The 12,928-nt window shown below is 35.8% G+C and overlaps 1 protein-coding gene across 1 annotated transcript in view; it reads left to right on the top strand.

Annotated features, from left to right (window-relative positions):
- The window catches only part of DMD (dystrophin), a 1,782,468-nt gene that overhangs the window by 586,325 nt on the left and 1,183,215 nt on the right, over positions 1-12,928 (top strand). The window contains exons 22-25 of the mRNA XM_012730297.1: positions 1,181-1,326; positions 4,148-4,360; positions 8,153-8,266; positions 9,520-9,675. Coding sequence (XP_012585751.1) covers positions 1,181-1,326; positions 4,148-4,360; positions 8,153-8,266; positions 9,520-9,675 — 629 coding nt within the window. The remainder of the gene's footprint in view (positions 1-1,180; positions 1,327-4,147; positions 4,361-8,152; positions 8,267-9,519; positions 9,676-12,928) is intronic.

Here is a 12,928-nt window from a genome sequence, read left to right as displayed (position 1 = left end):
TTCGACTCTCCTTAGAATCTCTTGTGTCATTCTCATGATTTCCAGTTCTCTGTAAAATTTCTTATTCTTGGCATTAGTCTCCGAGAACACGGTCAGTATTGCAACATATATGGTGTATGTGCATCTGTTACACATGCATGCATATGTGCATATAAGTTTGGTAGTGGTTTTGACCTTGAAATCAAATGAGCCTGGTTTAAAATCCTGTCTTGGAAGAGATGTGGGTGAGCAGCCCATGAGGACACTGACGATGACGCCTTTACCTAGATTTGTATCTTGATTTTACTCTTTTTGTCTCAGACTTGCCTCACTCCTCTGCCCCTTTCCCATGATTCCCTGCTAGAAGGTGCCTTAGGACTTGCGGCAGCTTTTGAGTCTCAGCACCCCTGTTTTGGGTCAACCCTTTGACTGGGCATTTACTCAGGAGGGGATGAACTAACTTGGATGTTTCATTGGAAAACCCATTATTTTATCTTCTTTCTCTATGCACAAAATTCTAGTAAAGCTCTTACATATGAAAAAATAAGAAAAAAATGCTGTCTCTGGCATTAATTTGATGCTTGATTCTGAACAAATTAGTTGGCCTTTCTAAAAATATAATCTGAGATTTTTTTTTTTTTCTCAATCGTACATGAAAACAAAAATGACTCTCTCACAGGTTTGTTGTAAGAATTAAGAATGGAATGTCTATGGTTATTATCAGAGTTTCTAACGTGCATTGAACAGACACTTTTTTTTTTGTAAAATTAGTGATGACAGATGTAATGTAAAATATCAAGGATTTAGATGATGATGTTGTTTCCCAAGACAAATAATCACAAGTATACTTGAATCAGGTATACTTGGTACTCTGCTCAGTTTCTCCAGTACCATCTGTGTTACCTAAGGCAAGTTACTCAGCCTCTTTCTCTCTCCATTTTCTCACTGGAACAAAGGTATTTGATATAGGAATTGAACCATATAAACCTCACAGGGCTAATATCAGGAGTCATACGAAGGTTGTATGAAAATAATGGGCATGTACAATAATTTGTCTTCAACATCGTACATTTTAAGGTTTTACATTTGTTAAAATAGGTAGTAAGTAGGATAACTGAGTTTGCTGAAGATGTAGCAAAATAGTCTCACACATTTTCAATGGTTAAGTCATTTTCCTTTTTTCCTCCCCATTTGTAAATAGTCTTTGATACTTTGCCACCCTCGCGCTATCAGGAGACCATGACAACCATCCTGACGTGGATTCAGCAGTCAGAAACGAAACTCTCCATACCTCAGGTTACTGTCACCGAATATGAAATCATGGAACAGAAACTCGTGGAGTTACAGGTCTGTGGATATTTGAAGTGTCTCCACACTATAATGCAGGCCACATCTGTCAAGAAATAACATTTTTGTAACCTTAAAATAACATTAGAATTAAAATTATCAGGGAAATTATGATTATTTACTAGCTGACTAAATGACAAAAAAACTAAAATATGCTATCATGTGCGCTTGCACCTTCTGTCCAGAAGTCTTCCTTGGAGACAGTGATATATATGTCTACTTATGAACTGTATTTTTCATTAATGCGTGTTTTCAGACCAATTGATTTTAATTGCAATGAAAGTGATAATATTTGTTTTCTTTGCTTGCTGATTTATAACTCCTCTCACATTTCTAAACAGGAAGAGGTAAAATCACTATAGTCAATGAAATTAGTTTTAACTTAAACACTAGGTCTTATGTATTACTGCAGTTAGTTGAGTTCTAATAGTTACATTTTTAGCGTTTATATCAGGAACATGAAAAATGAAATACTAATATGAGAAATGAAAGGTATAAGTTTGGAATACTTTGCTTACTAATTTTGAAAATCCCATCTGCATAGCAACTGACATTTTATTTTTAAGATGTGAAAAACATTCATTTATCCTATTTAGCAGATGAAATGATATTGATTCATATTTTGAGCTAAATTAAGGAAAAAGCTGAAATTTAACATTGTTATATAAAGTTTCCTTTTTGAGAATAAAACATTTCTTTTACAAAGTCATTTTAGAATTATTTCTTTGAAGATGGTTTTATCTAAAGTGTCTTATTTAGATTGAATACTTACTGTAATACCAAGCAGTGATTATTTAATCATTTTCCTTTTCGGTTCTTTTAACATTTAAAATGATTCCAAAATTTACTTCAAAGATGTCTTAATAGAAATATCAACTAAAAGTACAATTAAAAAAAAAAGATACAGCAGTTGGGCAGGTGGATTCAGTACACAAGAAATGGTATCTTAATGAAGTAAGACTGAATTTTCACTGAAAAAAAAGTGGTATTGTGAAAAATGTATATACAAACAGAGTAAAAAGTAATGAAAAACTTGCAACAAAAAAATGTTACACCACAATTAAATACTAGTGAAATTAAAATGTTTTATAGATAGATAGATAGATAGATATAATATGCATAAAATTTAGAGAACTTTCTCCTGACTAAGGAGAAAGCCTTTAATAGTGAGCTGCCAAAAAGAGGCATAAACAACCATTAAACCTGTAACTTGAATTGTTAAGGAAGAAGTGCAGATTTACAAAATGAGATACTATTTCTCAAACTCTTAAGTTGCAAGGACCCAAAAACCTAAAAGGTATAAATACTATTATGGCTGCAACGAGTTACATACTCTCCTGATAGGAAAATAAATTGAATGTAAATTTTGATGAGGAAAACTTTTCAATACTTTGTAATTTTTTAATTGTACATCTGAAGAGTATTTCTGTGACATCGCTATCTTAGGTAAATGATCAGAATGAACTAAATTATGCATAGATATAGATAAATTTATCATAAACATATAGTAGCAGATGGTTAAATGAACTACAGGACCCACTGAAATTTTATGTCTTGAAAAATACTTAATTCCATGGGAAAAAAATTCACAATAAAATGCCTAGTTATATGCATACTGATTAGTGTCTACATTGTCAATTGGAGGGAATCATTTAATAAAGGAAAATGAAAGTCACCTTTAAAATGGGCATAAGATAGTCACCATAAAATATGGGCTTGATATATTTGGAGAATGTTGTAGGTCCACGGAAAAAGAAGGAATGATGTCCCCTATGTTGTACATAATATCACTGCATGTTCAGTGTTCAGTTACTCATGGGGAAAAATCTCAGAATTTATGATACCATGCTGGGGGCAGGGCTGGGGAGGAGGGAGGGAGGAGCACAGAGGACTGTGGTGATGTCTGCAGGTGAATTGGGGGGAGGGAATTCTATGGGGTCTAAACCTGAGGGGGAGAAGTGATCACTGTTTTAAAATGAACAACAATGTAAATACACACACACACACACACGTGTGTATACACACACCCATTAAAATTTTATATAAATTAAAAATTTATATAAAAACATAAATAGTTGTATATGATGTTTTTTCCCATTTTTTTTATCATGAATCTTTATAAACCGAAAGTGACATTCAAATAAATACTGAGCAGTGAAAACCTTAAGATAAGTGTCCTTGTTATGATTATATGAATTATACCTGTGAAACTAACTTTGTAAATTCTCTCTGAAATTTTAGTATAATACTATAAAACAGCACCTTTTAAAAAATACTAAACTAAATAATTGGCATTTATAGCCATCCATCTTGTAATTATTTGGGCTCATGTTATTCAATTATTTAGTTATATTTTTATCCAGGAAAGTTAGGTATTATCTTACTAAAGACTGAGTATAGTTCAGTTAAACTTTGTTACCTGTATCATATGTGCCTTAACATGTAGACATGCAATAAAGTCATGTGTGCTGAAACTGGTTCATTGAGATATAATTTTGGATATATTTGACATTGTTTATGGAAATAGGTTTAACTTTTTCAATAAAATATCAATGTTTAATACTTATAATAAAAATGTAGAATTTAAATTACCACTAATTATTTTATAACTGAAACTGCATCACCTACTTAACTTTATTTCAATTAAATTTTTTACATTGTTTTACATCCTTGTTAATATTTTGACAGTAGGTTTTGCCCCAAAAGCATAGCAGTCATGTTAAGTATATTTAATTCCATTGAAGCTCAGCAATGAAATTGCACAATGCTGCTTTATTGTTCCATCAATTAATATAAATGTACTTTCCTTTTTAATTTTGAGGCTTTACAAAGCTCCCTGCAAGAGCAACAAAGTGGCCTAAATTATCTCAGTACCACTGTGAAAGAGATGTCAAAGAAAGCACCTTCTGATACTAGTCGGAAGTACCAGTCAGAATTTGAAGAAATTGAGATCCGCTGGAAGAAGCTCTCCTCCCAGCTCGTTGAACACTGTCACAAGCTGGAGGAACACATGACAAAACTTCGAAAAATTCAGGTATTATTGATTCTACACCTTGCTTTCGTGCTGCATTGTGGTCCTCCCCCCCTTACTGTAATAACATTGCTCTGCAGCAGTGTATGTGATCAAAAACTCTGGATCACACCGTAGATGTGTGTAACCAATCATTATAAAATATAAAGGCAAGTGGACACTTTTCACAGTCCTAAAACTCAGTGATGACACCAAAAGATAACAGTCTTATCTCCAAGGAGCAGAGTTAACTTATTTATATAAAAAAATAATTAAAAGTTCTGCTTCTTAGATATTTTTAGTTACGTATGCTTACCCTATCAATAGGACATAAGCAGTTTTTTAGTTAAGGCTTTTCCAAAATTCTGTCCTTTAATCTGGCTGTCCTTTGAAATATAAATAACATTTATCTTACGAATAAGCAAAAATATCTGTCTTCATGAGTATATTCCAATTACAGTCATATGTGTTAACTTGACTCCATCATCTCGCAACAAATTCAGTTGGCTTGTTTTGTTTGGATAGCTCCACCATACTACTAATCATCTAACCTGAAAATAGTTAATGATTGTAATTAATGCAAACCGTAAACTACTTAGTGGTACAGATAGTGTTTCTTGCTCATAAAAAAAACAAAACAAAACATTATTTTGGGAAGAATCTTTGAAAAAGTGCCGTGGCATGATGAGTAGTCATTGGAAGAGGGTGCTTGCTTATGGTTTCAAATCCAGCCCAGGTACTTAATTGTTTCTCCTTACCTTTTGAATCATTCTGCAAAGCACAACTTCCTTATCAATGTGTTTCTGCATGTAAACCCATGGGTGTGCCCATGTACACCACACATGTACACTCATACATAAATACATGTTTGCCAGTATCAATAGTAAAAGAGGTTAAAATGAATTGACTATCACCATCAAGAAGCCCACATTGTGTTGAAGGAGAAAGAGAAGTGTATTAGTTTCCTGTTGCTGCTTTAATAAAAACACTGCAGATTAATGATCTAAACCAATGCAAAATTTTTAAAGATTTATCTGTGTATGCATACAGAACTGGGTTATAGGCCAGCGCTGCGGGGGTGGGGTTGAGAGGATTCACCAGAGACAGAGTGGGAAGCAGAACCAGCAGATCAAGGGAGTACACTGCTAATGGGGCCGGTCAGGAGAGGTCTGCCATGCCAATGTGAGCACCTCCTTGGCTGGGACGGGACTCACACCAGAGCTGCTGCAGCTAGTTTTGGAGTGCTGCACTTTAATCTGTTGCACGACCAGGGAGGTCCCTAAATCACTGCAAATTTATTAAAGTTCTGAAGTTCAGAAGTCCCAACCAAATCAGCTTCAGTGGGCTAAAATCTAAGTGTACGCAGGGTTGTGTCCGTCATGGAGGCTTTAGGAAATAATCTGTTTTCTCATCATTTTTAAATTCTGGAAGGTACAGATCTTCCTTGACTTAAGATGTGTGTGTGTGGGGGGGGAAGGAGTATCACACTAAGCCCATTGTGAAATGCAAATACATTTAATACATGTTATCTCCCAAAGACCTTAAATTAGGCTTAGCTTAAACATCTCCAGAACACTTACATTAACTTCGAGTTGGACTAAATTCTCTAACATAAAATCTGTTTGCAAGAAACTTTTGAATGCCTCATGTCATTTACTGAATAATGCTTTAATAGTAAACAGCAGCCTGTAGAGAACATCAGTTGTTTACCCTCATCATGGCAAGACTGACTGGGAGCTGTGGCTTACTGCCAATGCCCAGCATCCTGAGACAGTGCCCTACTATTTGCCACTAGTCCAACAGCAGATTCTAATTCAAAGTGTGGTTCTCACTGAGTGAATATCAGTTTGTATCATCATAAAGTTGAAAAATCATAAACTGAATGCTAGTTTGTTAGGGACCATCTATGCGTGCATTCCTTGGCTAGTATCTCCACCTTCTGCCTTCAAAGCCAGTGGTGTAACAGTTTCCAATCTCACTTAACTTCTTACATCTTCCATTTTCATTATGGACTCATGTAATTCCATAGCCTAATAGCCCACATTAATCTACCCATCTCAAATCCTTAATACATCTACAAATCCTCTTTGCCCTTTAAGGTAATGCATCCACATATTTCAGGGATCAGGACATGAATATTTAGGATCTCATATCCTACCCCAGAAAGTAAATTATATTGTGGTAAATGTTACAGTAGGCAGAAAAGAAATCCAAGAGAAACTGGAAAAGGGGTTACGCAGTGTTGGGGGAACTATGTTATCAACATTTGAACAAGTAGAATTGAGCAGGGTATTCATTTAACTGGAAGTAAGGAGTTTAAGATTGGCTGTGCTTGGCTATTCAGATGATACATGATTGGGCAAATGGTCTGGGAGTAGATCATGAATGGCCCTTGATGGCATGCTGTGCAGTATAACCTAGTGGTAATGGGATGAAAACTAATACTACAGTGTGGAACCATTAACTGGATTTAAAAGTGGGAAGATATAGTAGTTAAGTTTTCAAAACATCACTGTGATAGGAGAAAGGAGAGAAGAATAATACCAGCCATATGTTGAGAGTGGATTTGAAGGGGTAAGACTGAGGCAGATATCCAGAAGACCAATACGGTCATCAAGATCTTAATAGAAAAGGGCCATGTGACACAATAGCCATTCATATTTGAGAGGCACCAGCAAGATGGAAGTCTTAAAGACAATATAGGTAGCAAAATGCTTTTTAGATCATTCCCAATCATGTAAAAGGGGAGCTTTCTATGAAACATATGTTTTAAATAAAAAAAAAAAAACTTAAGAGAAATAGCACACTTAGCAGCATAGTTGAATTGTATGCAAATGAAGAAACTTGAATATCAAACTTTTGAAAACTAGCCCAAAAAAAGCAGCAGGAGAAAAAGGCAATTGGTGAAAATTAGTGTGGGTGTGGGCCCTCCCTGATGGTGCAGCCTGTTAGGAGGAGCACTGTAAGCTGGCTGCAGCCACTTCTGTGTTCGTTTGATCCCTGGCCCTGGTGGTGACCCAAATGGCACCACAGACTTCTCCTGTCTCACCCACTGCTCCCCTCAGTAGAGTACTTCATCAGTCTGCCTATTCTGCTCCCCACTCTGTCTCTGGTGAATCCTTTCTCTACTCCAGCACCTCTGGCCCGTACCCAAGTTTGGTATGCTTAAATAAATGAATCTTAAAAAAAAAAAAATACTAAAGAAAAAAAAAAGAAAAATTAGTGTGAGGTACTTGGTTATTTATAAATGAGAAAAGATGATGATTTTTTGTCTGTTACTTCAAGTTGGTCAGACATGTACGAAATTAAAAGCAAGAGTTTTCTCTTTAAAGATGACAAAATCTTGGTCTGTGAATTCTCAACTGGAGAGACTATTTAAACTGTCAACTGTGGAAAACAATTTGTGAAAGTTCAGGTTTAGGGAGCTATAAAGACACCGTTACATTGGCTTTATTGTTCATAGTGTGTTCTATGTACTGTAAGGCACATTGTTAGTATTATCGTGAGTTGTTTTGTAACTTAACAATTTCTCTAGAGGGGAATGTGATTTAATGTTCTCAAGAGTAACATCATAAAACCACATTTGGTAGTAATATTTTATTTTTAACAATAGCAGACTTCATACACCAGTGCTCATATAGTAGACCATAAAAATGCAGTCTTAGTAAAAATATTCTTTTCCTGAAGAGCTGCCTAGAGACATACTTCAAACATGGGAATTGTGTCTGGGCTTGTATTCAGATAAATTACAACGGGGAATTGTGTTGAGAGAAACGAGCACCCCAATAATGCCTTAAAAATGGGTCCTGATTCCAGAATCATATAAAAACCCTGAAGAAATGGATGGCTGAAGTTGATGTTTTCCTGAAGGAGGAATGGCCTGCCGTTGGAGATTCGGAAATCCTTAAAAAGCAATTGAAACAGTGCAGGGTAAGATTTTTGTGTGATCCTCTCGTATAAAGTCTCTCTCTTTCTCTCTATTTTTTTTTTATATAGGAAGAATGCTATTTGGTTATATCAGTGGTTCTCAAACCAGAGATAATTCCCACTCCCCCTTTCCTCCAGTCAGAGGGGGCACTTAGCAGTGTTTGGAGACACGTTTGTTTTTTTAGAACTTGGGCTAAGGTAGATGCTACTGGGATCTGGTGCATACCTGGCATAGATCCTTCCATGCCATGAACAGCTGCCTGCAACCAAGAATTACCTCATCCAAAAGGACAGTTAGCCCACAGTTATGAAAGTGCCTTATGCAAATGAGAAATGGGTGTCTATTACTCAACCCTCACTTTATAATATTGTTTTAATATAATTTAAAGAATTATTTCAGCTATGTTTACATCTTATAGATCATCAGCTATGTTATGTCAGTATTCCCATATAACGTGCACAGTACTATAGTATTCTACAACATGGCCTTTGAAATTATATTCATTATATATCGTCATGCAATGGAAGCAAAATAATCTAATATAAAGAATCTTCTTTGCACATATAGCTAAAGAAAAGTAAATCTACCTTACAAATAGCCTTCACACCCATCATGCTGTACAAATTTCTGTAATGCCCTGCATTTAAAAACCAGTCTTTTCAGAAATAGCAATATATGAAGTCCATCATTTTCAGACATTTTCCAAACAACACATAATGCATGTTTCATTTTGTATCAAATCTAAGAGTAAAACTATTTCCTGACTTCATTGCTGACATCCAAACCCCTGAACATGATCATTTTTACAAGGCTGAATTATATGTATATATTTATTTCAAAATTTAAACGACAAAATTCATCTGTAATATCAAGCTTCCTAATTACATAGTTCCTATCAATGTGTAGCATTTTTTAACTTAGTTTTTTTAAAAGATTTATTCATTATTTATATGCATAGAACTGGGGTACAGGCCAGAGTTATGGGGGTGGAGGATTCAGCAGAGACAGTGTGGGGAGCAGAAGAGTTGGGTCTACTGAAGTACACTGCTGAGGGTAGCAACTGGCGGCACAGGAGATGTCTGCTGTGCCATCTGGGTCACCTACCTGGCCAGGGATTGAGCTCAGGCTGCAGTGGCTGGTGATAGCTTCATAGTGCTGAGACTTTCCTTCCAGCACCACCAGGTTAACCCTATGTGGCATTTCTCTTACGTTGTGGTGATGCTTTCGGCTGACTTAAGTTGAACTGTTTCCTCAGCTTTTAGTTAGTGACATCCAGACCATTCAGCCCAGTCTCACCAGTGTCAATGAAGGTGGGCAGAAGATAAAGGAGGAAGCGGAAGCGGAGTTTGCAGCGAGGCTTGAGACAGAACTGAAAGAGCTCAACACTCAGTGGGAGCACATGTGCCGGCAGGTAGGTGCTGTGGCTGCCACTGCGGCTTGCTCTATCTCGTAAAGATGTCTTTATTTCCTCACCCTTTTCCTTCATAAAGTTTACTTCCTAACTGTGTTGATGCTTTAAAGCCTGGTTCCTTAAAACAAACTTCTTTGTAACAGATGAAATAATTTCATAGTAGATATTTTAAAGAGCATATATTTACTTTACTGGGGTCAGAAAATGACATTCTTGAACAGAACTGGCATAATGAGCACTAAAATTCTATTCTTAAGCATTATTTTTATTGAAAATTTTCTCCAATGCATGTTACAGTAATAATTGGATGAACAAAAGATAATTTATGCTTGAAAATTTGGTATAGAAATAAAAGTGAATAATACATATACGTGCACACATATGATAAATAATATCCACCACTTATTGTTAGGTTTGACAAGTTTGGCTTCTGCAGTACATTTATTTGAATAAATGAATTAAGATGAGGAAAGAGTTAAAAATAGCTCAGTGGGAAAAAGCAGGATATACTCCTTCATATCTGAGTTCCTTTTTGTACAGTAATATATTTTATAGGTATTTATTTTCAATTTCAAGATTACATTATGGCAAAAGCAAATATTATATTCATGAATAGTATAAATCAAATGCTTCTTGTTCAAAAGATAAAATTTTGACCTAGAGCAGCAATTACTTTTCAGTACACCAGTAGTACCTTTTGTGAAGCTAATGAGAGGTTTAATTTTCTGTGTATTAATGCTGTTCAGTCTTTCATTATTTCTAAGTAACCTTTCAGGTTGAAAATAAATCATGCCAAAAGGCAAAACTTACTTTAAAAAAGAAAAGTATTTAGAAAAGCAAAAGTCAAGGCAAGTCACCCAGCTCATACCATCACTGAAAAATGTTCAACAGTTCTGTTAGCTTTCAGATATGATTGCCTGGGGCCAGCTCGCTCACATCCTCCTGGAGTAAGCCAGCTCCCAAAGGGAAGCTCAGGAAAAATTATTTCTTAAATAATAGATTATACCATTGATGTTTTTCTGGAAGCCCAATATTAAAGGTATTTGTTTGTTGAGTATTTTTAAAGGACAAATAGTAAGAATAACACTGACTTATTTAGAACAAGGGAGAAAACGGCCATAAAACAAAGTATAACTCTAATAATTTTACCAAAACAGAAAGGATTTTGCATGATTGAAAAGTATAATTATTAAAGCATCTCCATGGATGAAGTATTCTTGCTGCAGAACTGTATGCTAAAAACCATGCCATGCCTTTGTTGCACAGAGAAGTAAATGTGTTAACCTGGGGCATCACAAGATCGCCATAGGACCCAGCCATGCGCTCTCCCTGTCCTTGAATCTTTTGCATTTCTCTGATTCTCTTTGGAATACCATCCTGCCAGTGCTCCAACTTAATTTCCAGACGAACCTACATTTTGAAAAGAAGGAACCATACTTCATGAAGACAAAGGAAGGGGATGTAGTAAAAACCAGAAACCAATCCAAGATTCCAGAAAGAATGTTAATGACATGTAAATCTGTTCATTATAGAAATGGCCACATGCAGGAGAGTATGACATTCTTTCTTGGGTGAAAGAGAGCTCCTTTTCTTGATTTCAGTTGCTGGTGGTTGGAAAAACAGAAATAATCAGGGACATTGAAATCCAGTGACTTGACTATATAGGTATAAAATGGTTGAGATGATTTTAAATTCTGAAAGCTATGTATCTAGTAAAAATAACAAGATTCTAAGTTATTACCTAAAATAATGACCATTGTTAAAATAATGCACAAGTGAATAAGCCATATTCAAAAGAAAGAAGGGAGGGAGGGAAGGAGGAGTTTTTTCAATGTTACATATTTTATACCTTTATTAAATAAATTAATCATATTGCAAGCAAATGCCTGATTAGAGAGACCTTTTATTGTATTTTAGTTTATCTTTTCTATTGCATTGTGTTTATCTTTGAAAATACATATGTTTAAAACTTCTGTATCAGGTATAAGTAGGGAGTAAGCAATGTGTCTTCATTGAGGCTCTAGTTCAGTAGACAAGATGGAATATAAGTGAGTTAACATAGTATCACACAAGTCCCTAACTTTGTGATGACTGCTCTGAAGTAAGCTACCAGAATGATCTCCATGAGTCTAGCAGGAGCTTCTATTTATTGGGTAGCCAGTGGAACCTTTTCTGAAGTGGAATTAAAACTGGTGCCCCACAGTGAGACACACTCTGCTAGGGGAATGAAGGAAACTCCAGGTAAAGAATGGAATGGGAGAAACTCCTGAGGCAGGAGAATGGTGAGTGTATTTGAGGAACATGGGAGAAGCCACTGTCATTAGAACCCTGTGAGCCCAGTAACAACAGGATATAAGAGTCATGAACCATCTTATAAATCACAATGAGAAGATTTAGTTTATAGGTCAACATTGGGAAGGAAGCTGTTAGGCTTTTAGAACTAGAAGTGGCATCATCTAAAGTGAATGTTTAAAAGTTGCCTACACACATTCACACACATGTACACACAGACACAATGAAGAATAGACTACGGGCGTACAAATAGAAGACATTGACACCTATGAAGAAATTGGAACTACATAGTCCTCTCATGATATCACTTTAGGCACACTGTGAAAATGTATCCCCACATATTTCCAAGTTCTACACTAGAGATGGATCTGGTTGTTTTGAATACTTTTGTCCTGTTTCATTATTGTCTCCTCTACTTTTATGTGTGTTTTCCCATTATACAGTCATTAACATGAGGAGGACACATCGGACCGACTTGATTGTATGATAAGAATTTTGCTGACATTTCTGTCCTCCACAGCCAATCTCCAGCAAGCTTACCTCACTCAGTGTGGTCAATATTATGTGTATATGACATTTCTTAGTGTCTTGTTTCTGTCAGCCAGTTGGGCAAGCATCCCCTTGTTAAATTTTTGATCAGGGCTTCCACCCATGAGTTACTCCTGTGCTAACCTGACACAATTCCTTTCTTGGTTTTTAGAAAGAAGAGAATGTTAGAAATGACAGTATTTCCTGAAGAAAAGTCTAGAAGGAGGGGTAAAGAGACATCACCATTCATTTTGAGTATTCTGTTCTGTACAGAAATGTTGGCTACAATCTTTTAATGAAATGGCACTGGGTTAAGCCCAGAACAACATTGACTAGCTTAGTAGAGTGATCAACACTTCCATTTTGGCTGTGTTTATTTTGGAGACATAGACAATGAGACATACATGTGGAATTCCAGTGGAATATTTGAACA

The sequence above is a fragment of the Condylura cristata genome, unplaced genomic scaffold (assembly GCF_000260355.1).
Source record: "Condylura cristata isolate star-nosed mole 26May11 unplaced genomic scaffold, ConCri1.0 scaffold00027, whole genome shotgun sequence".
NCBI lineage: Eukaryota > Metazoa > Chordata > Mammalia > Eulipotyphla > Talpidae > Condylura > Condylura cristata.
This window is presented reverse-complemented; position numbering and strand designations above follow the sequence as displayed.